The sequence below is a fragment of the Ailuropoda melanoleuca genome, chromosome 9, assembly GCF_002007445.2.
Source record: "Ailuropoda melanoleuca isolate Jingjing chromosome 9, ASM200744v2, whole genome shotgun sequence".
NCBI classification, from domain to species: Eukaryota; Metazoa; Chordata; class Mammalia; order Carnivora; family Ursidae; genus Ailuropoda; species Ailuropoda melanoleuca.
This window is the reverse complement of record NC_048226.1, coordinates 40,461,601-40,489,352: the sequence shown is the minus strand read 5'-3', so window position 1 is coordinate 40,489,352 and position 27,752 is coordinate 40,461,601. Positions and strand designations below refer to the sequence as shown.

The 27,752-nt window shown below is 39.3% G+C and overlaps 1 protein-coding gene across 8 annotated transcripts in view; it reads right to left on the bottom strand.

The window, feature by feature from the left end:
- CSPP1 (centrosome and spindle pole associated protein 1) overlaps positions 1-27,752 on the bottom strand; it is a 159,437-nt gene that overhangs the window by 5,262 nt on the left and 126,423 nt on the right. For 6 of the 8 annotated variants that reach the window (XR_002142123.2, XM_019796556.2, XM_011221214.3 and 3 more), the window contains 5 exons: positions 17,131-17,270; positions 14,243-14,383; positions 12,450-12,496; positions 9,148-9,211; positions 3,650-3,759 (listed from right to left, as the gene is read on the bottom strand). Coding sequence is in view for 7 of the 8 variants with exons in the window: in XM_019796556.2 (XP_019652115.1) it covers positions 3,650-3,759; positions 9,148-9,211; positions 12,450-12,496; positions 14,243-14,383; positions 17,131-17,270 (502 nt within the window). In the remaining variant the exon portion in view is untranslated. Of the gene's footprint in view, positions 1-3,649; positions 3,760-9,147; positions 9,212-9,656; positions 10,739-12,449; positions 12,497-14,242; positions 14,384-17,130; positions 17,271-27,752 lie in introns of those variants that run through there. The other 2 variants (XM_034668149.1, XM_034668148.1) reach the window with 2 other exon arrangements.

Below are 27,752 nucleotides of genomic sequence, written 5' to 3'. Positions count from 1 at the left end.
TTTTTTTTTTTTTTTTTTTTTTTTTTTTTTTTTTTTTTTATTATATATATATATATATAATATGTATATATCTATCTCACATCTTCTTTATCCATTCACCTGTCAATGGACATCTGGCCCCTTCCATAGTTTGCCTATTGTGGACATTGCTGCTATGAACATTGGGGTGCAGGTGTCCCGTCAGATCACTACATTTCTGTCCCTGAGATAAACAGCCAGTAGTGCAATTGCTGGCTCATAGGGTAGCTCTATTTTCAACCTTTTGAGGAACCTCCATACTGTTTTCCACAGTGGCTGTACCAGCTTGCGTTCCCACCAACAGTGTAGGAGGGTTCCCCTTTCTCTGCATCCTCACCAACATCTGTTTCCTAACTTGTTAATTTTCACCATTCTGACCGGTGTGCGGTGGTATCGCACTGTGGTTTTGATTTGTATTTCCCTGATGCCGAGCGATGAGCATTTTTTCATGTGTCTGTTGGCCATTGGATGTCGTCTTTGGAGAAATGTCTGTTTATGGTTTCTGCCCATTTTTTGATTGGATTATTTGTTCTTTGGGTGTTGAGTTTGAGAAGTTCTTTACAGATTTGGATATTAGCCCTTCATCTGATAAGACATTTTCAAATATCTTTTCCCATTATGTTCGTTGTCTTTTGTTTTTGTCAGCTGTTTCCTTTGCTTTTTATCTTGATGATAAAAAGGCTTTTATCTTGATGAAATCCCGATAGTTCATTTTTTGCCCTTGTTTCCCTTGCCTTTGGAGACATGTCTAGCCAGAAGTTGCTGCAGCCGAGGTTGAAGAGGTTGCTGCCTGTGTTCTCTAGGATTTTGATGGACTCCTGTCTCACATTTAGGTCTTTCATCCACTTTGAGTCTATTTTTGTGTATGGTGTGAGGAAATGGTGCAGTTTCATTCTTCTGCATGTGGCTGTCCAATTTTCCCAACACCATTTGTTGAAGAGACTGTCTTCCATTGCATATCCTTTCGTGCTTTGTCAAAGATTAGTTGACCACAGAGTTGAGGGTCCATTACTAGGTTCTCTGTTCTGTTCTCTTCCCTTGATCTATGTGTCTGTTTTTGTGCCAGTACCATACTGTCTTGATGATTACAGCTTTGTAATAGAGCTTGAAGTCCAGGACTGTGATGCCACCAACTTTGGTTTTCTTTTTCAACATTCCTTTGGCTATTTGGGATCTTTTCTGGTTCCATACAAATTTTAGGATTACTGTGCCAGCTCTGTGAAAACATTTGATGGTATTTTGATAGGGATTGCATTGAATGTGTAGATTGCTCGAGGCAGCATAGACGTTATAACAATATTTGTTCTTCCAATCCATGAGCACGGAACGTTTTTCCTTATCTTTGTGTCTGCCGCAGTTTCTTTCATGCGTATTCTATAGTTTTTGGAGTACAGATCCTTTGCCTCTTGAGTTAGGTTTATTCCTAGGTATCTTAGGGGCAATGGTAAATGGGTTCGACTCCTTAATTTCTCTTTGTTCTGTCTCACTGTTCGTGTATAGACATGCACCTGATATCTGTGCATTGATTTTATATCCTGCCACATTGCTAAATTCCTGTATGAGTTCTAGCAATTTGTGGGTGGAGTCTTCTGGGTTTTCCACATAGAGTATCATATCACCTGCAAAGAGTGAGAGTTTGACTACTACTTTGCCTATTCGGATGCCTTTTATTCCTTTTTGTTGTCTGATTGTTAAAGCCAGGACTTCTAGTACTATGTTGAACAGCAGTGGTGAGAGTGGACATCCCTGCCATGTTCCTGACCTTACGGCAAAAGCTCTGTTTTTCCCCATTGAGAATGATACTCACCATGGGCTTTTTGTATATGCCTTTTATGATATTGAGGTATGTTCCCTCTATCTCTACACTGTGAAGAGTTTTAATCAGAAAGGATGCTGTATTTTGTCAAATGCTTTTTCTGCGTCTATTGAGAGGATCATATGGTTCTTGTCCTTTCTTTTATTAATATACTGTATCATATTGATTGATTTGCAGAGGCTGAACCACTCTTGCAGCCCAGGAATAAATCCCAGTTGGTCGTGGTGAATCATTTTACTATACCTTTGGAGCCTATCGGCTAGTATCTTGGTGAGGATTTTGGCATCCATTTCATCAGGGATATTGGTCTGTAAGTCTCCTTTTTGGTGGGGTCTTTGTCTGCTTTTGGGATCAAGGTAATGCTGGCCTCACGGAATGAGTTTGGAAGGTTTCCTTCCATTTCTATTTTTTGAAACAGCTTCAGAAGGATAGGTATTAGTTCTTCTTTAAATATTTGGTAGAATTTTCCTGGGAAGCCACCTGGCCCTGGACTCTTGTTTATTGAGTGATTTTTGATTCCTGCTTCAATTTCCTTGCTGGTTATGGGTCTACTCAGGTTCTCTGTTTCTTCCTGGTTCAGTTTTGGTAGTTTGTCTCTAGGAATGTATCCATTTCTTCCAGATTGCCTCATTTGTTGGCATATAGTTGCTCATGATATGTTCTTATAATTGTATTTCTTTGGTGTTGGTCATGATCTCTCCTCTTTCATTCAGGATTTCTCTTTTCTTTTGGGTTTATCGATCTTATTAATTCTGTCAAAGAACCAGCTTCTAGTTTCGTTGATCTGTTTGACTGTTCTTTGGTTTCTAGTTCATCTATTTCTGCTCTAATCTTTATTAATTCTCTTCTCCTGGTAGGTTTAGGCTTTATTTGCTGTTCTTTCTCCAGCTCCTTTAGGTGTAAGGTTAGGTTGTGTATTTGAGACCTTTCCTGTTTCTTGAGAAAGGCTTGTATTGCTATATACTTCCCTCTTAGGACCATTTTTGCTATATCCCAAAGATACTGAACAGTTGTATTTTCAGTTTGTTTCCATGAATTTTTAAAATTCTTTAATTTCCTGGTTGGCCCATTCATTCTTGAGTAGGATGCTCTTTAGCCTCCATGCCTTTGAGTTCTTTCCAACTTTCCCCTTGTGATTGAGTTCCAGTTTCAAAGCATTATGGTCCGAAAATATGCAGGGAATGATCCCAAACTTTTGGTACCAGTTGAGACCTGATTTGAGACCTAGGATGTGATCTATTCTGGAGAATGTTCATGTGCACTGGAGAAGAATGTGTATTCTGTTGCTTTAGGATGGAATGCTCGGAATATATCTGTGAAGTCCATGTGGTCCAGTGTGTCTTTCAGAGCCCTTGTTTCCTTGTAGATCATCTGCTTAGATGATCTGTCCATTGCAGTGAGTGGGGTGTTAACGTCCCCTACTCTTATTGTAGTATTATCAGTGTGTTTCTTTGATTTAGTTATTTATTGATTGCCTTATATATTTGGCTGCTCCCATGTTAGGGACATAAATATTTACAACTGTTAGATCTTCTCATTGGACAGACCCTTTAATTATGATACAGTGTTGTTCCTCATCTCCTTTTACAGTCTTCGGTTTAAAATCTAATTTGTGTGATAATAAGAATTGCCACCCCAGCTTTCTTTTGATGTTCATGAGCATGGTAAATGGTTTTCCACCCCCTCACTTTGAATCTGGAGGTGTATTAGGGTCTAAAATGAGTCTCTTGTGGACCATATCAATTTAGCATGGGTCAGAACCCAGACCTCTCCTAAACTGAAAAGGTAAAAAAGAAAAAGATACTTCATACATACAAGGTCCAGTACTTTCTGTTTGTTTCTCCTGCGCTCCCTTGCTGAGGGCAGCTGGGATTGTGGGGGGAGGATGTCATCTTCAATGGCAGGATATGTCTCGCCATAAGCACCTAGGAAGACCACACAAAGGAGAAATCTTAAACATCTACCATTTCAAATCTTTTTACTCCAAGCTAAACCAAGACTCTCTTTTTTAATAGCTTTATTATTTACATGTAATAAAACTCAGCTACTAAAATGTACACAGTTCAATAACTTTTATGGAATTGTGCAGTCATCACTACAATCTAGTTTTAGAACATTTCTGTCACTTCAAAAAGTTCCTTTGTGCTCACAGGCAATCATTTACAACTCCCACCTGCCCAGCCCCAAGTAAACACTGATCTGCTTTCAAGCTGAGATTTACCTTTCCTGAGATTCCATATACATGGAATATACAATGTAATATTTTTTGTCTTCCACTTAGCATAATGTATTTGAGGTTCTTCTGTGTCGTACCATGTATCAGTTCATTCTTATTGCTGTGTAGTGCTCCATCAGATGGATATATGACATTTTATCTATGTACTCACCACGTGATGGGCATGTGAACTGTTTCTAATTGGCAGTTATTAACTGTGTTTTGAACATTCGTGTACATGTCTTTGTGGCCATATGTTTTCATTTCTTTGGGGTATATTCCTAGGACTGAAATTGCTGGATATTCTGTGTAACTCTATGTTTAGCATTTTGAGTAACTGCCGAACCATTTTCAGAAGTGGTTCTATCATTTTACCATTGTAAGAAGGTTCTAGTTTCCCAATATCCTTACCAGCACTTGGTATTATCAGTCTTTTTGATCACAGCCTCTCTAGTGATCATGGAGGTAAACAGTTCATAACACTTAGAATTTTTCTCTTTATTTTAAAAAATTAAAACCTAAAGGAAAGTTATAATATTACCATATATACCTAAAATCACCATTTCCTATTTTGCCACATTTACTTTATTTCTATGTGGGGGATGGTGGTGTTGCTTATTTTTGTGGAACCACTAAGTTGCATGACACTTCATCCACACATTCTTAAGCATGTACAATCTAAGAACAAGGACTGTCTCCTACATTATACCTACAGTTTCATTATCACATTCAGGAAATCTAACATTGACACAATACTATCATTTACCCTATAGGTGATATTCAAATGTCTGATACTTAAAATGTACAGCTTTTTTTTAGGCAGCAATAACTACATTTTACTGAATGAGATGTGGTTTTCTAACACTCCAAAAATATAGTTTTCTGACTTCTGTATATACCCTACCACTAATGCACTTGCTTTAAAAAACAAAAATAGACTGTTTTACAAGAATTTTTAAGTTCAGTAAATTGGAGTGGAAAATAGAGAATTCCGATATACCTCCTGTCCACACGTTCATAGCTTACTGCACTATCAACAACCAGAGTGGTATGTTTGTTAAAGTCGATGAACCCGCACCGATAACCCAACGCCCATAGTTTACATTAGACTTTCCTCTTGGTGGTGTACATTCCATGGGTTTTGACATGTATCCACTATGCCGGTATCCACAGAACAGCTTCACTGTCCTAAAACTCCTCTGTGCACCACTTACTCATTCCTCCCTCTGCTGTAACCCTGGCAACTGCTGATCTCTTTGCTGCCTCCATAGTTTTGTCTTTTCCTGATGGCTATATAGTTGGAATCATACAGTATGTACCCTGGTCAGATTGGCTTTTTTCACACACATGCATTCAAGAATCCTCTGTCTCTTTCCATGGTTTCGTAGCTCATTCCTTTTCAGCACTGAGGAATATTGCACTGTCTGGTTGTATCACAGTATATTTATCCATTCACCTTCTGAAAGACATCTTGGTTGCTTCCAGGTCTTGGCAATTACTGATAAAATTGCTACAAATATGTGCGTGTGGATTTTTGTATGGACATAAGTTTCAACTCCTTTGGGAACATATCAAGTAGTGTAATTGCAAGATTGTAAGATAGGATTATGTTTGGTTTCTTAAGAAACATCCAAACTGTCTCCCAAAGTGGCTGTACCATTTTACATTCCCACCAACACGGAGTGAGAGTTCCTGCAGATTTTGGCCATTCTAATAGTGGTATCTCATTAATTTACATTTCCCTGAAGATACTATTTTCATAGGCTTACTTGCCATCTGTAGGTCATTAGTGAAATGTGTTTGGATCTTTTGCCCATCTTTTAATTGAATCGTTTCTTATTGTTTTAAGAGTTCTTTGTATATTTTGGCTAACAGTCTTTTATCAGATGGGCCTTTAGCCAAGTATTTTCTCCTAGTCTCTGGCTTGTCTTTTCATTCTCTTGCCATTGTCTTTCACAGAGCATTAGTTTTTAAAGAAGTCTAATTTATCCAATCTCTCTCTCATGGATTACACCTCTGGTATTGGATCTAAAATGTCATCACCAGCCCCAAGTTCTAGGTTTTCTCTGTTATCTTCTAGGAGTTGTATAATTTTGCATTTTACATCTGGGTCTATGGTCCACTTTGATTTTGGTGAAGGGTGTAAGGTCTGTGTCTACATTCCTTTTGTTGCATGTAGATGTCCAGTTGTTCTAGCACCATTTGTTGAAAAGACCATCTTTTGTCCATTGCATTGCCTTTGCTCTGTTGTCAAAAATCAATGGACAATACTTGTTTGGCTCTGTTTCCAGACTCTATTCTGTTCAACTGATCTATTTGTACATTCTTTTGCCAATACCAACCACTTGATTACTGTTAACTTTATAGTAAGTCAGGTAGCGTCAGTCTTCATCTTTGTCCTCTTTCCATATTGTGCTGGCTATTCTGGATCTTCTGCCTCTCCATAAAAACTTTAGAATCAGACTGATGGGGAGTGCATTGAATTTATAGGTCAAGTTGGGAAGAACTGGTATCTTAAACCACACTGCATTTCCCAATCCATGAACATGAAATATCTATTTCATAAGAGTTTTATAGTTTTTTTCATAATAAAATCAGTACAAGATTTATATTTATATTTCTTTTTTAGGGAGGTGCTAATGTAAGTGATACTGTGTTTTAAATTTCCAAGTCCACCTGTTCATTGCTGGTATATATATAGGAAAGCAACTGACTTTTGTGTTTTAATCTCGTATCCTGCAACTGTGCTGTAACTACTTATTATTAGTACCAAGGTTTCTTTTATTGATCAGATTTCCTACAATCACGTCATCTGTGCACAAAGACAGTAGTATTTCTCCCTTCCCAATCTGTATACCTCCTTTTCTTGACTTAGCACATCAGCTAGGACTTCCATAATAATGTTGAGGAGTGGTGAGAAGAGACATCTTTGCCTTGTTCCTGGTCTTTATAGGAAAGTTTGTCTCCTCATCATTAAATATGATGTTGGCTGTAGGGTTTTTGTATATGTTCTCTATCAAGTTGAGGATGCTCCTTTACAGTCCTAGTTTGCTGAGAGTTATCATGAGTGGGTGTTGGATTTTGTTCAGTGCCTTTCTGCACCTACTGATAATGATCATGTGATTTTTCTTCTTTAGCCTGTTGATAACAATGATTACATTTTTGTTAATTTTATTAACTGAATGTAAACCAGCTTTGCATACCTGAGATAAATCCCACTTGGTTGTAACATTTCTCTTCACATGTCGTTGAATTCAATTTGCTAATATTTTGCTGAGAATTTTTGCATCTATGTTCAGGAGCGGTATTGGTATGTAGTTTTCTTGTGTTCTTCTTTGGTTGTGGTATTAGGGTAATGCTGGACACACAGAATGTATTCCCCTGCTTCCATTTTTTGGAAGAGGTTGTAGAGAATTGATAGAATTCTTCCCTAAATGTTTGGTAGCATCCACCAGTGAAGCTATCTGGACCTGGTCCTTTCTGTTTTCGAAACTTATTATTGATGAATTTCTTTCTTTAATGTCTATAGTTCACTTGTGTTTTTTCCAGCCTAATTTGTTACAGACATAAAACATTGTGTAAGTTAAGGTGTACAATGTGATGATCTGATACTTCGTATACAGCTGACCCTTGAACAAGGCAGGGCCCCTGCACATTCAAAAATCTGCATATACTTTTTGATTCCTCAAAAACTTTACTTGATCGGAACCCTTACTGATAAACAGTCGATTAATGCATACTGTATATGTTACATAGATATTATACATATATTCTTACAATAAAGGAAGCAAGGGAAAATGTTACTGAGAAAATACATTTACTACACTGCATTTACTGGAGAAAAACCCACTTCTAATTAGATCCACACAGTTCAAACCCATGTTGTTCACGGGTCAATCACATATTGCAAAACGTTTTCGACAATAAGGCTAGTTAAAACACATCCTTCACCTCCTTCACAGAATTACCATTTTGTTTTCGGTGAGGACATTAAAACTCTACGTTCATAGCAACTTTCATATACAGTGTAGTACTGTTAACTATAGTCAACATGCTATAAATTTAGATACTCAGAACTTTCTCACCTAGGTTATCACACACACAAAAGCCTTACCCACATTCATTAGAACAGTGCTAACAGTCATGACTATGGGATATTTGTGGGATATCAGAAAGATTGCTGTATCTTTGGTTTAGTATAATGAAATAGTCCAAGACACCACCCCGAGTGCCCCAAACTGTCTTAACTGTTAGCAGGAACAGGTCACATTTCCCTGATGCCTCCATAGACTATCTCCCTATACCTATGTCCTCCTGGTTTCTCTATCTTTACTCTCCACAATATGACATCCTGGAAAAGAAAAACTCGTTTAAAAAAAAAATTATAGGCTAGTTTGGAATTTTCGTCTCATGAAATACAACTAATATGGAGGAGATATAATCCCCTGATGGCCCTAAAACAGCAGAAATGTTTATGATCAAAGTACATAATTAAGTGTATATTACAGTACTTAAGAAGATACGTAAAGGTACCGTGAGATACATTTTTTCTTAAGACTAAGAATATTCTTATGACCTTTTAAAATTGAAAGATTCACATGCAGTTTTGAGAAATCTTAAAGATCCTTTGCACACCCTGCCCGGGTCGCCCCTGTGGTAATGTTTTACAAAAGAAGAGCAACAGTTTCACACCCAGGATACTGATACTGGTAAAATACCCCTGATCCTGATCCACTGATCTCTTAGCAGTATTCCATGGGGTGGGGGTACTACAGTTTAACTGTTCCCCCGTTGAAGGAAATCTGGGCTGATTCCAGTTTTTGGCTATTAGAAGTAAAGCTGTTATGAAAATTCATGTACAGGTTTTTGTGTGAACCATTCCTATGACTTCCAAAGTTCATTTTAGTTATAAAGTTTTCAGAATCAGAAATAAGTCATATTTGATGATTATTTAGTAAAATAGAATATTCCCTTTCTACCACCTTGCAAAACAAAGAGTGAAGTACTAATTTTGTTAAGTACGGAGAAAAATACTTAAAAGAAATATAAATAATGCTTAATATTTAAATAACTAGATTGGTAAAATAAATATACTCACCAATGAAAGCACTATCAGATTCCAATAATGAAGTTTTCAAGAAATTATCAGAGTCCTCTCTGGGCTAAAAGAAACAACATAGATTAATGATTTTTATTAGTCCTGTATGGAAAAACAACAAATTTGTACCAAGAGGCACAAGTCTCCACACTGTCCCCAGAATGAGCAAAAATGGATGCCCGGAGAGGTCGGACTGGCTGCTTGCCTCCTACACCGAATTCCAATGCCCAAAAAATAAAGGAAAGACCCGTTTTATTAAGGGTCACAATACTGCTGATGAAAACAGAGTATGAAGCAATGAACCCAATTAAACATTAAAAGTCTTTAAACTGGGACTTCTGGGTGGCTCAGTCAGTTAAGTGTCTGCCTTCGGCTCAGGTCATGATTCCAGGGTCCCGGGATCAAGTCCCACATCGGGCTCCCTGCTCAGTGGGGAGCCTGCTTCTTCCTTCTGTCTGCTGCTCCTCCTACTTGTTCTCTCTCTGACAAATAAAATCTTGGAAAAAAAATAAATAAAAAACAAAAGTCTTTAAACCATTGCCAAGATTCATTCATTCTTTCAATAAATCTGTAGAGTGCACTTACTATTATTTCTTCCATGCCAGGAACAAAGATGAGTAAGAGTTTCATGGGGGAGAAAAAGGGGCTGCCCTCAGACAATGACAGCCCTATGTGAAAGCAGTTGTCACAAAGGTATAGCACAGATATAGAGGGAACATAAGAATAAGGGTAGAAATAACACTAGGATTGCGCTTATAATGAGCTCTCAAATAAGGGGTTAACAGATTTACACGTAGAGTAATATCACCTTATACGTTGGAAGGAGCCTAAAGTCACCTACCACCACTTACCCCACCAGATACCTAGGATGTGCTAGAACAATCCCCTGAAGAGCTGTCCATTAATTTCTAAATACATTCCACTAATACATAGCATTATCCGAAAGTTCTTCCCTTTCACTGAATTCTTCCATATACTGCATTTAACTTTCCTTTTTAATTTAACCCCTATTGATTCTACTTTTGCTTTTTAGCATGAACAGCACCTAATATATACCCAATGGTCTGACCCAGGTGTTCCTAGCACTGCATACTGCCCAACCTCTCTTCCTCATCAGAGTCCTTCACATAATGAAAAGTAATCCAAGTCCATGTAAACTGTATCTTCTCCATGACAACCTGCCCCACTTTCATTTGTGTTTTTTATACAATCCAGTTTCTAAGAAGATGAAGAGCCCCAAATTTATTAGCTTTTTGGTAACAGCCATGATAAGCCGTTGGCTTATGCTGAGTTTCTACTCAGGAAAATACGGTGATACTAATCCAGGATTTTAACCAAAATCCCAACTGTTAAATTTCAGTATCTTTTCCCTAGGAAATGTGGCTGCCACATACAGAGAAACCTACCAACCTGCAGAGAGTTCAGGAATAGGTGTGGTATGAGGACAAGGACGAGCTCTCCAGACTAGCTTGATTTCAAGTCTGGGCTTTGCAGCTTACCAACTGCATGATCACCGGCCCACAGTTTCCTCTTATGTCAAATAGGGAAAGCAGACCTTGTTGTGTACTTGAGAGAAAGAAACACCAAGTACCTGGCACAGAGAGAGTGGTCACTCTGTAAATGGTAGCTATTAACAACATCATTATCACTTCAAATGAAGCACCATCAGCTACCGACTGGTAACCCTGGGCTACTGAAACAGCCAAGCTGAGCCTTACCTTTATAATCTGAAAATGCAATAATACTGTTATTATCATTCGTATGTATGAAAACTAAATTTATTTCCAACCTCAATCTTTTCCCCTGAACTCATCTGTCTGCTACTTGCCAGTTCCAACTGTTTGTCTAACAGGCATCTCAAAACTTAACCATGTTTAAAACTAAGTTCCTAATCTTCCCCACCCCCAAATGTGTTTCTCCTGCTTTACCACCGCTGTAAACAGCAACTCCCAACCAAAACCCTTGAAGTCCACCTTTGACTCCTCATATCCCACAGCCAATACATCGAAATACTATCAGGTCTCCTTTCAAAATGAATCCAGCCACTTCAGACCACTCACACTGTTGCTGCCTGGGGCTAAATCACCTTATGTTTTACCTAGATTATAGCAGTAGCCCTGTCACTACTCTGCTGCAAAACTTTAGAAGCTTCTCAACACATTCACAGTGTAAAAGGCAAAACCCTGTGATGGGCTCAGAGGCTCCACAGTCCAGCCCGTCACCTCTCTACCCCATCTGCTCCCAACCCCCTGCTCATGGCTCTCCAGCCTCCCCAGTCAGCTCCCTGTGTACACCAAGCCTACTCCTGCCCAGGGCTGCCGCCTAGAAGTTTCTTTCTCTAGCTGTGTCCCCTGATAATTCACATGGCCACCTCCCTGATGCCCTTAAATGTTACCTACTCGGTGAGGCCTTCCATGCCCATTGTATTTCACATTGTAAACCGTCATCCCAGGATACCCAGCACCCCCTTTCCAAGCTATCATTTCCCCCCGAGCCCCATGATGTAACATATTATGTTTTTTTTTATTTGTTTATTGTCTCTCCCTCTTACCAGAAAGTAAGCCCTTAGAGGGCAGGGATTTTTGTCCCTTTTGCTCACTCCAGTAACCCCAGCACCTAGGATTGTACCCGGTCCAAAGTATTCAATACTTATTGGTTGCATGAAAGTGGCTCATGTCTTCCCTTTATTCAGCCTTGGCACTGATGTCACCTCCTCAGGGTAAGAGTGACGCCCTTACCTTGCTTACTTTCTTACAGGCCTCACCACTACTTATATTATAAACTCCTACTTCTGCTGGTAATGATGTTGAAAGCAAACACAAGGCACTCATGGGCCAGGCCCCGTGCTAATATATTATCTCACTTAATCCCCACAACAACCCGAACTATTTTTTATTTAATAAACATTTATACAGAAATTATGTGCTAGGCCTATCCCTAAGTGCCTTGCAAATAATTCTTATAGCAAATAATTCTTATACCTCAGAGGTAAGTAATATTATCCCATTTTACAGATAAGAAAGTTAAGGCACAGAAAGATTAAATACTTTGCCTGAAGTCACACATCTAAAAACAGACCAACCTGAACAGCCTCTCAAGTCTTGTAATCACAATATACTTCCTATAACAATATGCTTTCTCTCTCCATATTCTAATATAGCTCTACCTACCCACTACGTGGATGAGACAAGATTTAAATTCTTTCTTAATTCAACATTCAAAACTGGATTACTCACTTACATTTTCCTAAAAATTTTTTATCCCCCAAAAACTAGCTTGAAAAATTGTAACTGGTTCCTTACCATTCTGCGGTCCCGTACTTTAGCACTTGGGATGGCATCCAGGCTCACTGCCGTTAATGGAGAAAAAACATTTAAAAATAAAAACTTTTAGAATATCTTTTGTGACTAGCTCTCTATTGTAAATTCTTTTTCAAATATCACATTTTAGAATGTTAAGATATTAATAAATATAACTAACTCAGCATCCATTCTAGTTGAATAAAAAAGTAAAAATCATTGTGAGCTTAAAACTGATGTTTGCAGAAAAAGAAAATAATGTAGGACTCTTCACCAGCTTCACTCATATTTCCACAATCTGGGCAAAAAATTGCTGAGTGGAGTTAAACACAGGCCCCTCACATGGAATTAGTTCAGCTCCAGGCACCTGGTTCCACAGAGATTCTGGAACAAGTATCCCAAAGACCCCTCTTTGATTTGACCAGTGTTCCTATGTGTTCCTCTGAGAAGTGCATTTTGTCCTTTAGAGACTGCCTTTGGGAATAAATAGGCTACCAGTGAATGACAGCCTGTATTCCTTCTTAGAATATTTTATACCACGTTTGTGATTGTTTTATAGTTAAACCACATTCTTATGAATTCAGTCATCATAGTGTTTCCTGGAAGCTGGCTGGTGGCTGCTGTGGAAGATGGTTACCCTCGGTGCCAAAATGCATCTGCATCCAGCCACCTGGGACTACTTTTGGGTTGTAATCAGCCTAATATGCCAAACCACACCAGATCACATCATCAGCTGGGTCTCCTAAGGAAGAATTCCACCAAAATGCTTGTAAAGGTTGAAGAATGTACTAGCTTCTCTGATGACGTACGTGCCTACTATTTATCACAGAATTTGGGTTACTCTGCTGTCAGAGGGTGATCTATGAGACCGTTGTGAAAAGTTCTGTACAAGATGGGAGGAAAGACTTTCACTATATCAATCTTTATCAAAGTCTTGACCTGGGCCTGAAATGGCGCACAACTTACTCCTGTGATAATGTTTCATGGTCAAAAAAGGTTCCTCAGATGCTGCAGACCTGAGAATGAGAATGTCTTCTCATTCTTATCACCAGATTGTTGTTTTAGGACTCCTTTTCTGTGGCCACCTTCAGTGGCCTGCAGGCTGGCAAAGCTGGTGAAATATGTGAGGGTCGTGCAGGACACTGGGCCAACGGGGCCCACAGATGCTCTGCTCTGTGAGGCAGCTACCCCGACTCGGCCATCAGGTGCTCCCCAACCCCCAGTCCCATACTCCCTAGATTTCTCCTCTGCCGCGTTCAGCACACTTACGCTTATTTAGCTTTAACTCCTCCAACAAAGCGTAAGCTCCTTGACAGCAGTAGCGTACTTCATCCGTCACCACATCCCCCGGATGTGGGGCAGTCCTGGTGCTCACCACACGCCCTCAGTAAGTACCTGCTCACCGGCTGATCATACAAACACACACTCACAGCCCAGTCTCACCGAACGGATTTTACGCTGTATCAAACGCTGTCAGACACACATGGCAAAGAAATGCCCCGTAGGGCACTGGTGTGTTTGCCCAGCAGGCCTTCCCTTGGTTCCTACTTCCTGCTGATGTCACCTGGCCTAGCCGAGGTACTCAGTCCTCCCCGGGCCCCCCTCATGCATAACGTACCTCAGCCACCGCCCACCAGAGCCCTCCCAGGAACCTGTCCTTTTCTAGGACTATCTGCCAAAACGGCCATGTGAGCATGGAGCTGCCAGTGGAGGGAAATCCATACCAGAGAGGAATAAAGCCAACAATAAACAACAACCCACTGATACTATTTGAGATAGGAATGATTATTTCTTACCTTCGGCACCTTCCTGCGTCTTCATTCTATTCAGTTTCTTCTGCTGCTCTCTTAGCAGGGCTTGCTGCTGAATCTCTAAGGTGTGGTGATCTCTTGGAGGATCCGGGTACATAAATTTCAGATCAACTCGTGTTTCTGAATCTAATACAAAAAATATATAGCTAGGGGCGCCTGGGTGGCTCAGTCGGTTGAGCAGCTGCCTTCAGCTCAGGTCACGATCCCAGGCTCCTGGGATCAAGGCCTGCATCGGGTTCCCTGCTCGGCTGGGAGTCTGTTTCTCTCTCTCCCTCTGCCACTCTCTCTCTCTCTCTCTGTGTTAAATAAATAAATAAAATCTTTAATATATATACATAGAGAGAGAGAGAGAGAGAGAGTGCGTGTGTGCGCGAGCTAAGTTCAATCTTGTTTCCAAAGGAGACTATAAAACTTCACTATAAGTAACATATGAGTAATTTAATTTCAAAATCAAGGAACAATTAAAATAAAATATCACCAAAGTCAAAAGATATTAAAATTATAAAACTCAAGAACACAAAATTAATATTCCTTAAGTAAATGCCCTTACACAAACTTATCAACATTAAAAGGAAACCCCCCCGCCCCAGGACAAGCAGTAGTACTATGCATTCTCCATCCATACCTCCCTACTCCCCAAAATGCCCCCCAGAGCACACAGCTGGGCAACTATGTACAGATATAGCCAAGCAGTTATTCACAGGGCTGCAACTCAGGCAGCCATCAGACACTGTGATCACAGCCAATCCCTAAAATATACTGAAAAAATGAAAACATAATGTTATTGGCCAATTAATATTTTAACCCTTGCAAATATACAAAAAGCAAGATAAATGCAGACTGGGTGGAACTTTAGGAGAGATGTCATTAGTGGAGGAAATGACAATCTAAGAATTCATCTCTGCCACAAGTTCAAGAGTATCAAGTGATCAGAATGAAAATGCTAAAATTTAATTTTTAAATCTTGAGAACAAAAATATAGATCACACATTTAAAAAGCCTTGAAACTATTATTCCCTTTGATCTACTAATTATATTGTTGGAATATAATTTAAAGAAATGATCCTTGATATGTAAAAAGCTTTATGATCAGAAATTATCACAACTACCAAAATAAGGACATAGTACAATATAATAAAAAACATGAGAACCATGTTGAGTAAGAATTAGAAAATGGTTGAGACCAAAGTTAACAGAAGACACTCTGGACACATGAACTTGGATTGGATGGACCCTGACTTGGTAACTTCCAGACTCAGTTTCCCCTCTGTAAAAATGAAAACTATCAAAAACTGAGTCATATCATGAACTAGGACTCACTGTGGAAATCAAACAGGGAAATGAACGGCTCGATTTTATGGTGAAAATCTTTTTTGTTCTCACAATCTCTTCATACTCTTTGAGGACCCCAAGGAGCTTTTATCTATGTCTCTTTCTCTCACAGATAAGCCTTATTAGAAATTAAAACTAAGAAATTTTTAAAACATGAGAATACACGATGAAGTTATCACATGTTGTGTAACCTCCAGAAAACCTGTACACACATGTGAGAATAAATGTGAAAAAGACAAATAATTTCTTAGTTTATAATGAAAACCGTTCTGACTGCACAGGTTCCCTGACCAAACTTTGAGACCCACTGGCTTAATGCAACGCCTGGCATATAGTAAATTATCAATAAATGATAGCATTAAAAAACAACAGTAAATGTAATTGATGATACTTGTAAATCTAAATGAAAAACAAAAGAGAAAATTAAATAACAGTCATATCTTGGTTTTGTTTTACTTTTTTGTTTTAAATAGGCTCAGAAAGAAGACTAGAAATATGAATCGTGTTTATATTTAGGTGGTTTGATTAAGGTGATTTTCCCCTCATCTCTCTGAGTTTTCAAAACTTTCAGTAATAGATATTACTGATAAACGTAAAAAGAAAAGTTTAATTCTGGTTTATCTGGTATAGGTCATATGATCACACATCCAACAATTTGCCACCTCGACTCCACCTGCTCTATTAAAAGGAAAATCACATATAACACACATTTTGGTTTTTCTACACATTTTCAGTCTCCCAAGCCCCTATGTCTCCTGGTAAACCTATTTCCCTACTAAGCTTTTCTCCTTCTAAGCACTACATCAAATCTTCTCAACTCTCTTCCTTCGGCTCTGCCTGAGTCACTCAGGGACCCTACTCCCATCATTCCCTCTCTCTCCTGTACCCTACACACACGTCTTACCCCGTCACAGCCCTCCACATTAGCACCCCACACATTCCCCCAGCTCTGGACCCTCTGCTCCTCCCCTTCCCAGCCAAGCTTCCACCAGGGGTTGTCTTATGTTTACTGCGTCCAACACTCTGCCCCCTACTCATCTTCATTCCAACGTTAATTGGCTTCTGATGCCCTAATTCCACCAGAAAAGATGTGAGGTCACCAGTGACCTCTGATCCACAGGACACTTAGCAATATTCCTCTTACACGATCCCTTCTTCTTGACACACTCTCTTCCCTCAGCTTTCAGGACACCACATCCTCCAGTCACTCTGGCTGTTCCTTCTCAGTCTCTTTCCTAAGCTCAGTTTGCCCTGTCCCCCATCCATTAATGACAAGTGCCACTCTTCTCCTTAGTCTACCTGATCTAATCCACTCGGGAGAGGCTTTAACAGCTGTATGCTCTCCAAAAGAAAAGAGTAGACAAACTGGAAGTTTCATCTACCAGATTGGTAAAGTGAAGAACTAAAGTATATAGAAGTTTTCTTCATCACTATTTAAAATATGTATCCTAAACAAAACTTTACTTTAGAAAAAGGATACAAATAAATACCTGAACATAGGTAGAACCAGGCTGTATCTAAAAGAGCGGCGTTCTACTCACCTCTATCTTTCAGCTCATTGAAGTTGTGAATATTCTGAAAAGTAGTAGCATCTAAGCCCTTAGGTGACTGTCTCCTGACAGGAGCTTGCAGCCGATGCCGAGCCATGTCAAATATATCCATGGGATTCCTGTCTCTTTTCCTATAGATGGATGACAAATTTTGGTGAATGTGCTTCAATGAGAAGAGAATTGGGAATTCACATTTAACTCCCTGTACAAGAAATTTGGCATCTGACATCACAGTATATCACAAAACTTTAATATCTGTTATTTCAATCTCTTGTATTAAAAAATATAGTAAAGGTCAGTGTAATCTTTCAAGATATTCTGAGGCAAAGTACTTTATCAGAAGAGTAAAATAAATAGCTTTACCTTAGAATGTTCATATAATAGAAAGATCATAGTCTTTGAGGTCAGCAAAACTAAGATTCAAAGACCAGCTCTGCTATTTCCTGGTAGTTTGACCTGGATTTCATCATCTGTATGAAGCAGATGACGTCTAGTCCTTCTAATTAAGTGAAGTTGTACAGTGTAAAGTACCCACCATTGTACTTGACATATGTTAGGTAATCAATAAATGTTATCTTTCCCTCAGCCTAAAATAAAAATTATACAGAGAAATATGGTATTAATACACCGCCCAATATAATGGGTACTAACCACAGTCTCCACTAATTTTACAACGGGCTTTCAGGGAACTCAGCACCTACTTAGTTAATTTAATACTCTATTCCTGTGGTACCTAGGAAGTTAACAAAATAGGCAGGGGGCTTAGTAATAAGCAAGTTTCCTGCTAGGGCTTTGGGGGACTGACTAAGAAGAGGAAAGGGATGGGAGACAGTGTCTCTCGCCCTGAAAAGAAAGACCTACCTGTGATTCCCACAGCACTAGAAAGGCCCCCTCTATTTCTGAAAATGAGGCTTTAAGCTACAGCTGTCAGAGACTTGGCCCAACTCCTGCCTTCATTTCTTTGTTCACTAAATCTTCCCTAAGCATCTAGATGGGAACAGCTTGGATCCCAAAAGGCAATACCACTGCTCTCCTGAAGCTTCCTTTCAGGGTGAGGATAAGGAGTCACACGGGCCACAAAAGTCCCCCGTCAAGGCTGACACTGACCTCTAAATAGCGAGACACCTTGGGTGATAGGAAATGCAACACAGATTCATTACAATGCAAAAAATATACGAAAAAGACTTCTAGGAGGCCATTAAACTGGACTCCTGCCTAGTTTCCATTTCTGCTAAAAGTTGAATAGGCTGCTAAGTTAGGAATTAGGTTATTAGATCTTCATTGGATATGAGCTGGCTAGTATTTGTTTTGTGCCTAACAAAGTAAGAGCTCAGTAATGTGAGTTTAATGAAGAAGAGATTCTTTTTGTGAAACAATTTATAAAACTGGAATAAAGAATCAACTCTGAGATGTCTCTGATTGACAGATACTAAAAATTATACCAAAGTAAATGTATTTAACCAGTGCTTGCTAAATGATGGCAATCTAACATGTATTCTCTAATAAGTTAAGTTAGCATGTAGAATTTACAAGGTACTTTCAAATATATACAAGTATTTATGCTTCACTAAAATCTCATGAAGTAGAAATTATTGTTATCACTTGCAAATGAGAAAACTGAAAAGCTGCCTGGTTTCTCTTTCTTATATTGGTTTGCCAAAAGAGAGTACTGTGTTCAATTTATGAACGAAACAAAGAAAATAAATGTCAATAACCCACTATACCAAATTAAACAAGCATATTTGAATATGCAAAGCTGTAATAGTTAAGACATTTATAATTTATAACACCATAAAAGTAAATAAAGAAAAACTATACTGACCTCTCAATTATTTAGAAATAGTTGATAAATAAAATAGAATTAGTCCTTGAAAATTACCACCTTGGGCTAACATTTCATTATCTAGCCATTCTGTATTCTTAAAATTTTCTGTTTACTTAGCCAGAACATGCTTGGAGATTATGCTGCTACATTAAAATCCTATCACATACTGGATTAGAGTCTTAAACATCAGTACAAATTTAAGATGAATACAAAATGATAGAACAGGAACAATGACAGATATGTTTATGACTTAGTACACATACATATATTAAATTATCTAGCTCTGTCCACTAACAGGGCCCAGAAGCAAAGACACCCAGCAAGCACATGCAGCATCCAGAGCTTGGTTTCGAAATACCATTCTCCAAGAGGAACCATGGCTTCCTGGAGAAATGGCTGATTTCAGCGCTGGGGTAGAGGAAATACAAGAGGATCCTGGAGTGTCTCTTGGAATACCAAAAAGTAAATAGACAATGGATTATACCCCAAAGTACAAAATAAATATACATGAAACAAAAATGATATAAATAAATGAAATTGAATAAGTAAATGGAAGAGAAGGGACAAATTTTTTTTAAAAGAAGGGACAATTTTTTTTTTAAGATTTATCTATTTATTTTAGAGAGAGAAAGAGAGAGTGCAAGAGCATGAGCAGGGGGAGGGGCAGAAGGAGAGGGAGAGAAGCAGACTTCCCACTGAGTTTGGAGCCCAACATGGGGCTCGATCGCATGACCCCAAGACCATGACTGAGCCGAAATTGAGTCTGACACTCAACCAACTGAACTACTCAAGCACCCCAAGAAGGGACAAATCTTTCTTACAAAAGAATTCTAAATATCTATATATTTATATATAGAAGTATATATAAATATTCTATACAATATTTATATATATTCTATATATATATTCTATATATATATATTTATATATAGAATTCAAAAGAATATATATATATATATATATATATATCCCTCTCTACAGGCTATGGAGCTTAATCCCACCTCCTACCCATTCTTGTGAGTGTGCCAAATTTACTGATTCATGTCCTAAGAATAGTAACTGCAGTAGAGAAACCTGGCAAATTCCACTTTAACAAAATGATGAAGGTTCCCATCCCCAGGAATGTCATGTATATACAACATAACCCTATTATATGACATGATGAGAAGGCCATCCACCCTGTGCTGTTCTTTCCAAAAACCCTTAACACCAGTCTAATCATGAGTAAACTTCAGACAAACCCAGACTGGGAGATATTCCATAGGATTCTACCTGGCCAACACCCCTCTAGACTGTCACAGTCATGAAAACAAGGGAAGACTAAGAAACTGGTCCAGACAAGAGGAGACATGACAACTAAAAGCAGTGTGGTACCCTATATTGATTAGATTCTGGAACAGAAAGAGAACATTAATGGAAAAACTAGAGAAATCCAGAAAGTCTGGAACTTAGTAGTAATGTTTCAATATCAGCTTTTTAGTGACAGTCATACTCTAGTAACACAAGATGTTAACGACTGGTAAAACTGAGTGAGGGGCATATGGAAACTCTGTACTATGACTGCACCTTTTCTTTAATCTAAAATGATGCCAAAATAAATCATTTATTTAAAAAAAAACCTCCCTTAAAAAAAAAGTGTGGTAGTTATCCACTTTATTGATTTTAAAAATCTACCAAAAGACTGCAATCTGCACTTTGAAGAACACTATTTTAAAAAATTTATGAGTCCTTTTGGCAAAAATGATCAGAAATGTTTCATAGTCTGTAAGTTATTTTGCTAGAAAATAAGTATTTCAGAAAACAGATTGTTGATGGAAAATGTAAAAAAAAAAATAGCTTTACAATGTAATTGTCTGTGATTATTCCAACTCTGAAGTATTCCATTCCTATTCCATTTTCCCCCTCAAGGACTAAAATTCTGTGCCTGATGTTGTAGAAGACCAAAAAAGAGAAAGTAAAAAGAATGTCTTCATAATTTTCTAGTCTTGTTTCAACAATCTCTTTCCCAGCATGGACTTCCCTACCACTTAGATTAGCTTACAAAGCAACTTCTGCACCCATCTGCCTTGTGTACATGTGGACTGAGATCAGTCAATTATTCTCATCCACCGATTTCTGTGGTGAGAAAAACAGTCCATTCTAAGATAGAGCTGTTAGAATGGTATGCCCCCCAACTCATTTTTTACTAAGTCTAATCCTATTAATCATTTCAAGATTAGGCTAGTATTTCTGGTTTTTCTTCAAGAAAGTGCTACTTCAGGGCGCCTAGGTGGCTGGGTTGGTTAAGTATCTGCCTTCAGCTCAGGTCATGATCCCAGGGTCCTGGGATCCAGCCCCGAGTCAGGCTCCCTGCTGAGCAGGGAGTCTGCTTCTCTCTCTCTCTCTCCCTGCCCCTCCACCCCACTTGTGCTCTCACTCTCTAATAAATAAATAATTTTAAAAAAAAAGAAAGTGCTACTTTGTTCTTCCTTCCCCATCTCAACAACTCTGTCACCACCGCCACCACCACCGTCATCTCCATAAATATATTATTCGCAGTAAGGAAGGACAGTTAAAACACTCAATTTAAATGTTTTATATTAGGTTAAATATTCATTAAATATCCATATTAAATATATTAAATATCAGCTAGTAGCTATCAAATCATTCTGAACACCTGTGAACTCAACCAGAGATCAAAGGAAAAAATAGCTGCAACTCTACAAATAGAAAAGCGACCACTTTCTGCAAGGTAGGAGGTGCGGAGAACTGAATCCAAAACTCTCTGTATATGGGAAGATAAATCGCAGGGAGGAGGGAGCCTCCCCCTCCCGAAGCAAACACCAGAAAGGTAACAGCAGCCAAGCACAAAAGCTGACCTTTTAGAAGGCGGCCCCAGTGAGAGACAGCCCTGCCTGAAGGGCTCGCTCAGGTGGTGAAACGGGGTGGAAACCTAGGTGGGACAGAGTGGTCTCAGGAGCCTCAGGGTCAAAGAAAGACCGGGGCGGGGGGCTGGGTGTGGCAGAGCTCCCAGGCCTGGAGTGGGGAAGTAGGCTGCAATTAGAAAGCCCAGGTGTAGGCTCTCAGCACGGTGTTGCCTTAAATCACAAACCGCCAAACGGTTTGGCGACTGCACTTCGAGCAGGGGCCCAGCAAGCGGCAGCACTGACCCCACTTTCTCCCCTGTAAGCGAGTGTGCGCCAGACCAGCTGCTGGGTTTGGAGACTCCAATTGCGGTCGCGCGCCTGAGACAGAAACACTCAGTCCAGGCTGAGTGAGCACAAGAGTGCAGACGGAGACCAGGGAGACAGACGTGACTGACTGCTTCGTGAGGGCACACTGAGGAGTGGGCCTCGCGAGCTCTGGCTCCGGGACAGGAGATTGGGAGGCCGCCATTTCCATTCTCATCCTCTAAAGCTGCGCAGAAAGCCCTCAGGGAACAAAACCACACAGAGCAAATCCGAGCAGCTTCCGTAGCTGGACCCTTGGCAACCGCGATGCAGTTCCACCTGGGTCAAAGGCACTTGGAAACAGGCCCCTCCCCCAGAAGATCACCAAGAACATCCAGCCAAGAGCAAGTTTACAGATCACAGAGAACTATAAATCTCCGGCGCTGGGGAAAACGGTATACAGGACTTTTGGGGTTTTTGCCATGATTCTTTAGTCTTTCGATTTTGATTTTTTTGCTCTTTCATTGTTCAACCACTTTCCTATTTTTTAACAACTCTTTTTTAAAATCTTTTATAATTTTCATGTTTACACTTACATTCTATCTTTTCATTGTATTTAATTTTATTTTTGTATATATACAAAACTTTTTCTTTCTTTACAATTATGGGATTCAGTTTCTTCTAACAGACCAAAATACACTCAGGATATAGCGTATTGCTCTGTTCTGTTCACCTGTCTGCTTATACTTTTTTTGTCTTTTAATTTTCATTTTTGCACTCACATTCTATATTGTATCTAATTTTATATTTGCACGTATATAAGCTTTTCCTTCTTTACAATTTTGGAATCTAGTTATCTAACAGACGAAAATACACACAGGATCCAGTGTATTGCTCTGTTCTGGTCACCTGTCTGATTATATTCTCTCACTCTCTCTCTCTCTCTTTTTTATGAGCTGGTATTGTTTTTTTTTTAATAATATTTTTTTATATTATGTTAGTCACCATCCAGTACATTCCTAGTTATTGATGTAAAGTTCCATGATTCATTACTTGCGTATAACACCCAGTGCACCATTCAATAAATGCCCTCCTTAATACCCATCACCGACCTATCCCATTCCCCCACCCCCCTCCCCTCTGAAGCCCTGTTTCCCAGAGTCCATAGTCTCTCATGGTTCAGTCCCCCTTCTGTTTACCCCCCTTCCTTCTTCCCTTTCTTCTCCTACCGATCTTCCTACTTCTTATGTTCCATAAATGAGTGAAACCATATGGTAATTGTCTTTCTCTGCTTAACTTATTTCGCTTAGCATTATCTCCTCCAGTGCCATCCATGTTGCAGCAAATGTTAAGAATTCGTTCCTTCTGATAGCTGAGTAATGTTCCATTGTATATATGGACCACATCTTAATCCAGTCATCTGTTGAAGGGCATCTCGGCTCCTTCCACAATTTAGCTATTGTGGACAGTGCTGCTATGAACATTGGGGTGCATATGGCCCTTCTCTTCATTACGTCTGTATCTTTGGGGTAAATACCCAGTATTGCAATTGCTGGATCATAGGGTAGCTCAATTTTTAACTTTTTAAGGGACCTCCACACTGTTTTCCACAGTGGCTGTACCAACTTGCATTCCCACCAACAATGTAGGAGGGATCCCCTTTCTCCACATCCTCTCCAACATTTGTTGTTTCCTGCCTTGTCGATTTTTGCCATTCTAACTGGCGTAAGGTGGTATCTCAGTGTGGTTTTGATTTGAATTTCCCTGATGGCTAATGATTTTGAACATTTTTTCATGTGTCTGTTAGCCATTTCTGTGTCTTCACTGGAAAAGTGTCTGTTCATATCTTCTGCCCATTTCATGACTTGTTTATTTATTTCTTGTGTATTGAGTTTGAGAAGTTCTTTGTAGATCTTGGATACTAGTCTTTTATCTGTAGAGTCATTTGCAAATATATTCTCCCATTCCGTGGACTGCGTCTTAGTTTTTTTGACTGTTTCCTTGGCTGTGCAAAAGCTTTTTATCTTGATGAAGTCTCACAAGCTCATTTTATCTTTTGTTTCTCTTGCCTTTGGAGATGTGTCATGAAAAAAGTTGCTTTGGCCAATGTCGTAGAGGTGGCTGCCTATGTTCTCCTCTAGGATTTTGAAGGATTCCTGTCTCACATCGAGGTCTTGCATCCATTTGGAGTTTATCTTTGTGTATGGTGTGAGAGAGTGGTCACGTTTCATTCTTTTCATGTAGCTGTCCATTTTTCCCAGCACCATTTATTGAAGAGACTGTCTTTTTTCCACTGGATGTTTTTTCCTCCTTTGTCAAAGATGAGTTGCCCAAAGAGCCAAGGGTCTATATCTGGGTTCTCTGTTCTGTTCCATTGGTCTACGTGCCTGTTTTTGTGCCAGTACCATGCTGTCTTTGTGATCACAGCTTTGTAGTACAGCTTGAAATCCGGCAATGTGATGCCCCCAGCTTTGTTTTTCCTTTTCAACAATTCCTTGGCGATTCAGGGCCTTTTCTGGTTCTACACATATTTAAGGGCTGTTTCTTCCTATTCTTTGAAAAATGTCATTGGTATTTTGATCGGGATGGCATTGAAAGTGTAGATTGCTCTGGGTAGCATGGACATTTTAACTATGTTAATTCTTCTGATCCATGAGCATGGAATATTTTTTCATCTTTTTGTGCCTTCTTCAATGTCTTTCAAGAGTGATTTATAGTTTCTAGAATATAGATCCTTTATGTCTCTGGTTAAGTTAATTCCAAGATAACGGNTGTGCCAGTACCATGCTGTCTTTGTGATCACAGCTTTGTAGTACAGCTCGAAATCCGGCATTGTGATGCCCCCAGCTTTGTTTTTCCTTTTCAACAGTTCCTTGGAGATTCGGGGCCTTTTCTGGTTCCATACATATTTAAGGGCTGTTTCTTCCTATTCTTTGAAAAATGTCATTGGTATTTTGATCGGGATGGCATTGAAAGTGTAGATTGCTCTGGGTAGCATGGACATTTTAACTATGTTAATTCTTCCAATCCATGAGCATGGAATATTTTTCCATCTTTTTATGTCTTCCTCAATATCTTTCAAAAGTGATCTATAGTTTCTAGGATATAGGTCCTTTACGTCTCTGGTTAAGTTAATTCCAAGGTAACGTATGATTTTTGGTCCTATTGTAAATGGGATGGATTCCCTAATTTCTCTTTCTTCAGTCTCATTGTTCGTGTATAGAAATGCAACTNTGTATCCTGCCACCTTACTGAATTGTTCTATAACTTCTAATAATTTGGGGGTGGATTCTTTTGGTTTTTCCATATAGAGTATCATGTCATCTGCAAAGAGAGACAGTTTGACTTCTTCTTTGCCGATTTGGATACCTTTGATCCCTTTTTGTCTTCTGATTGCTGTTGCAAGGACTTCTAGTACTATGTTGAATAATAGTGGCGAGAGTGGGCATCCTTGTCGTGTTCCTGATCTTAAGGGAAAGGCTTCCAGCTTTTCCCCATTGAGAATAATGCTTGCAGTAGGCTTTTCATAGATGGCTTTTATAGAGATTGAGGAATGTACCCATATCCCTACACTCTGAAGTGTTTTAATTGGGAAAGGATGCTGTATTTTGTCAAATGCTTTTTCTGCATCTATTGAGAGGATCATATGGTTCTTGACTCTTTTCTTNTTTTCTTGTTGATATGATGTATCACATTGATTCATTTGCAAATGTTGAACCACCCCCGCATCCCAGTGATGAATGCCACTGGGTCATGATGGATAATCCTTTTAATGTACTGTTGGATCCTATTATCTAGGATCTTGTTGAGATTTTTGGCATCCATATTCATCAGGGATATTGGTCTATAATTCTCCTTTTTGATGGGGTCTTTGCCTGGTTTGGGGATCAAGGTAATATTAGCCTCATAGAATGAGTTTGGTAGCTTTCCTTCTGTTTCTATTTTTTGAAATAGCTTTAGGAGAATAGGTATTATTTCTTCTTTGAATGTTTGGTAGAATTCCCCAGGAAAACCGTCTGGGCCTGGAGTTTTATTNTGGTAGAATTCCCCGGGGAATCCATGAGGCCCTGGAGTCTTGTTTTTTGGGAGGTTTTTGATAACTGCTTCAATCTCTTCATAATTAATCGGTCTGTTTAAAAAATCAATTTCTTCCTGTTTCGGTCTTTGTAGTTTATAGGTTTCCAGGAAGGCATCCATTTCTTCCAGATTATTTAATTTATTGGCATAAAGCTGTTGATAGAAGTTTCTAATGATCCTTCCTATTTCATTGGTGTTGGTTGTGACCTCTCCCTTTTCATTTGTAATTTTGTTAATTTGGGTCCTTTCTCTATTCTTTTGGATAAGTCTTGCCAGTGGTTTGTCAATTTTATTAATTCTTTCAAAGAACCAGCTTCTAGTTCTGTTGATCTACTCTACTGTGCTCCTGGTTTCTAATTCATTGATCTCTGCTCTAATCTTGATCAATTGCTTTCTCGTGCGTGGATTAGGCCTATTCATCTGTTCCTGTTCCAGCTTCCTGAGGTGAGAATACAAAAACTGCATTTTAGATTTTTCTATTTTGAGTGAGGCTTGGATGGCTATGTATTTTCCCCTTAGGACTGCCTTTGCAGTGTTCCATAGGTTTTGGACCATTGTGTTTTCATTCTCGTTGGTCTCCATAAATTGTTTAAATTGATTTTTGATTTCCTGGTTTATCGAATCATTCTTGAGCAGGATGGTTCTTAGTCTCCAAGTGTTTGAGTTTCTTCCAAATTTTTCCTTCTGATTGAGTTCCAATTTCAAAGCATTGCGGTCTGAGAATATGCAGGGAATAATCTCAGTCTTTTGTTACCGGTTGAGACCTGTTTTGTGACCCAGCATATGATCTATTCTGGAGAACGTTCCATGTGCATTCGAAAAGAATGAGTATTGATTTGTTCTGGGGTGTAGTGTTCTATATATATATATATCTATGAGGTCCATCTGGTCTAGTGTGGCATTCAAAGCTCTTGTTTCTTTGTTGATATTCTGCTTAAGGGATCTGTCTATTGCTGATAGCGGAGTGTTGAGGTCCCCTACTATTAACGTATTTTTATCTATATGTCTCTTTATTCTGTTTAAGAGCTGGTTTGTGTATCTTGCTGCTCCCCTGTTGGGGGCATATATATTTATAATTGTCATATCCACTTGTTGGACACATCCTTTAAGAATAATATAGTGCCCGGGGCGCCTGGGTGGCACAGGAGTTAAGCGCCTGCCTTCGGCTCAGGGCGTGATCCTGGCGTTATGGGATCGAGCCCCACATCAGGCTCCTCCGCTATGAGCCTGCTTCTTCCTCTCCCACTCCCCCTGCTTGTGTTCCCTCTCTCGCTGGCTGTCTCTATCTCTGTCAAATAAATAAATAANCACTTGTTGAATACTTCCTTTAAGAATAATATAGTGCCCTTCTGTATCTCTAACTATAGTCTTTAGTTTAAAATCTAATCTGTCTTGGGGCGCCTGGGTGGCACAGCGGTTAGGCGTCTGCCTTCAGCTCAGGGCGTGATCCCGGCGTTATGGGATCGAGCCCCACATCAGGCTCCTCTGCTATGAGCCTGCTTCTTCCTCTCCCACTCCCCCTGCTTGTGTTCCCTCTCTCGCTGGCTGTCTCTATCTCTGTC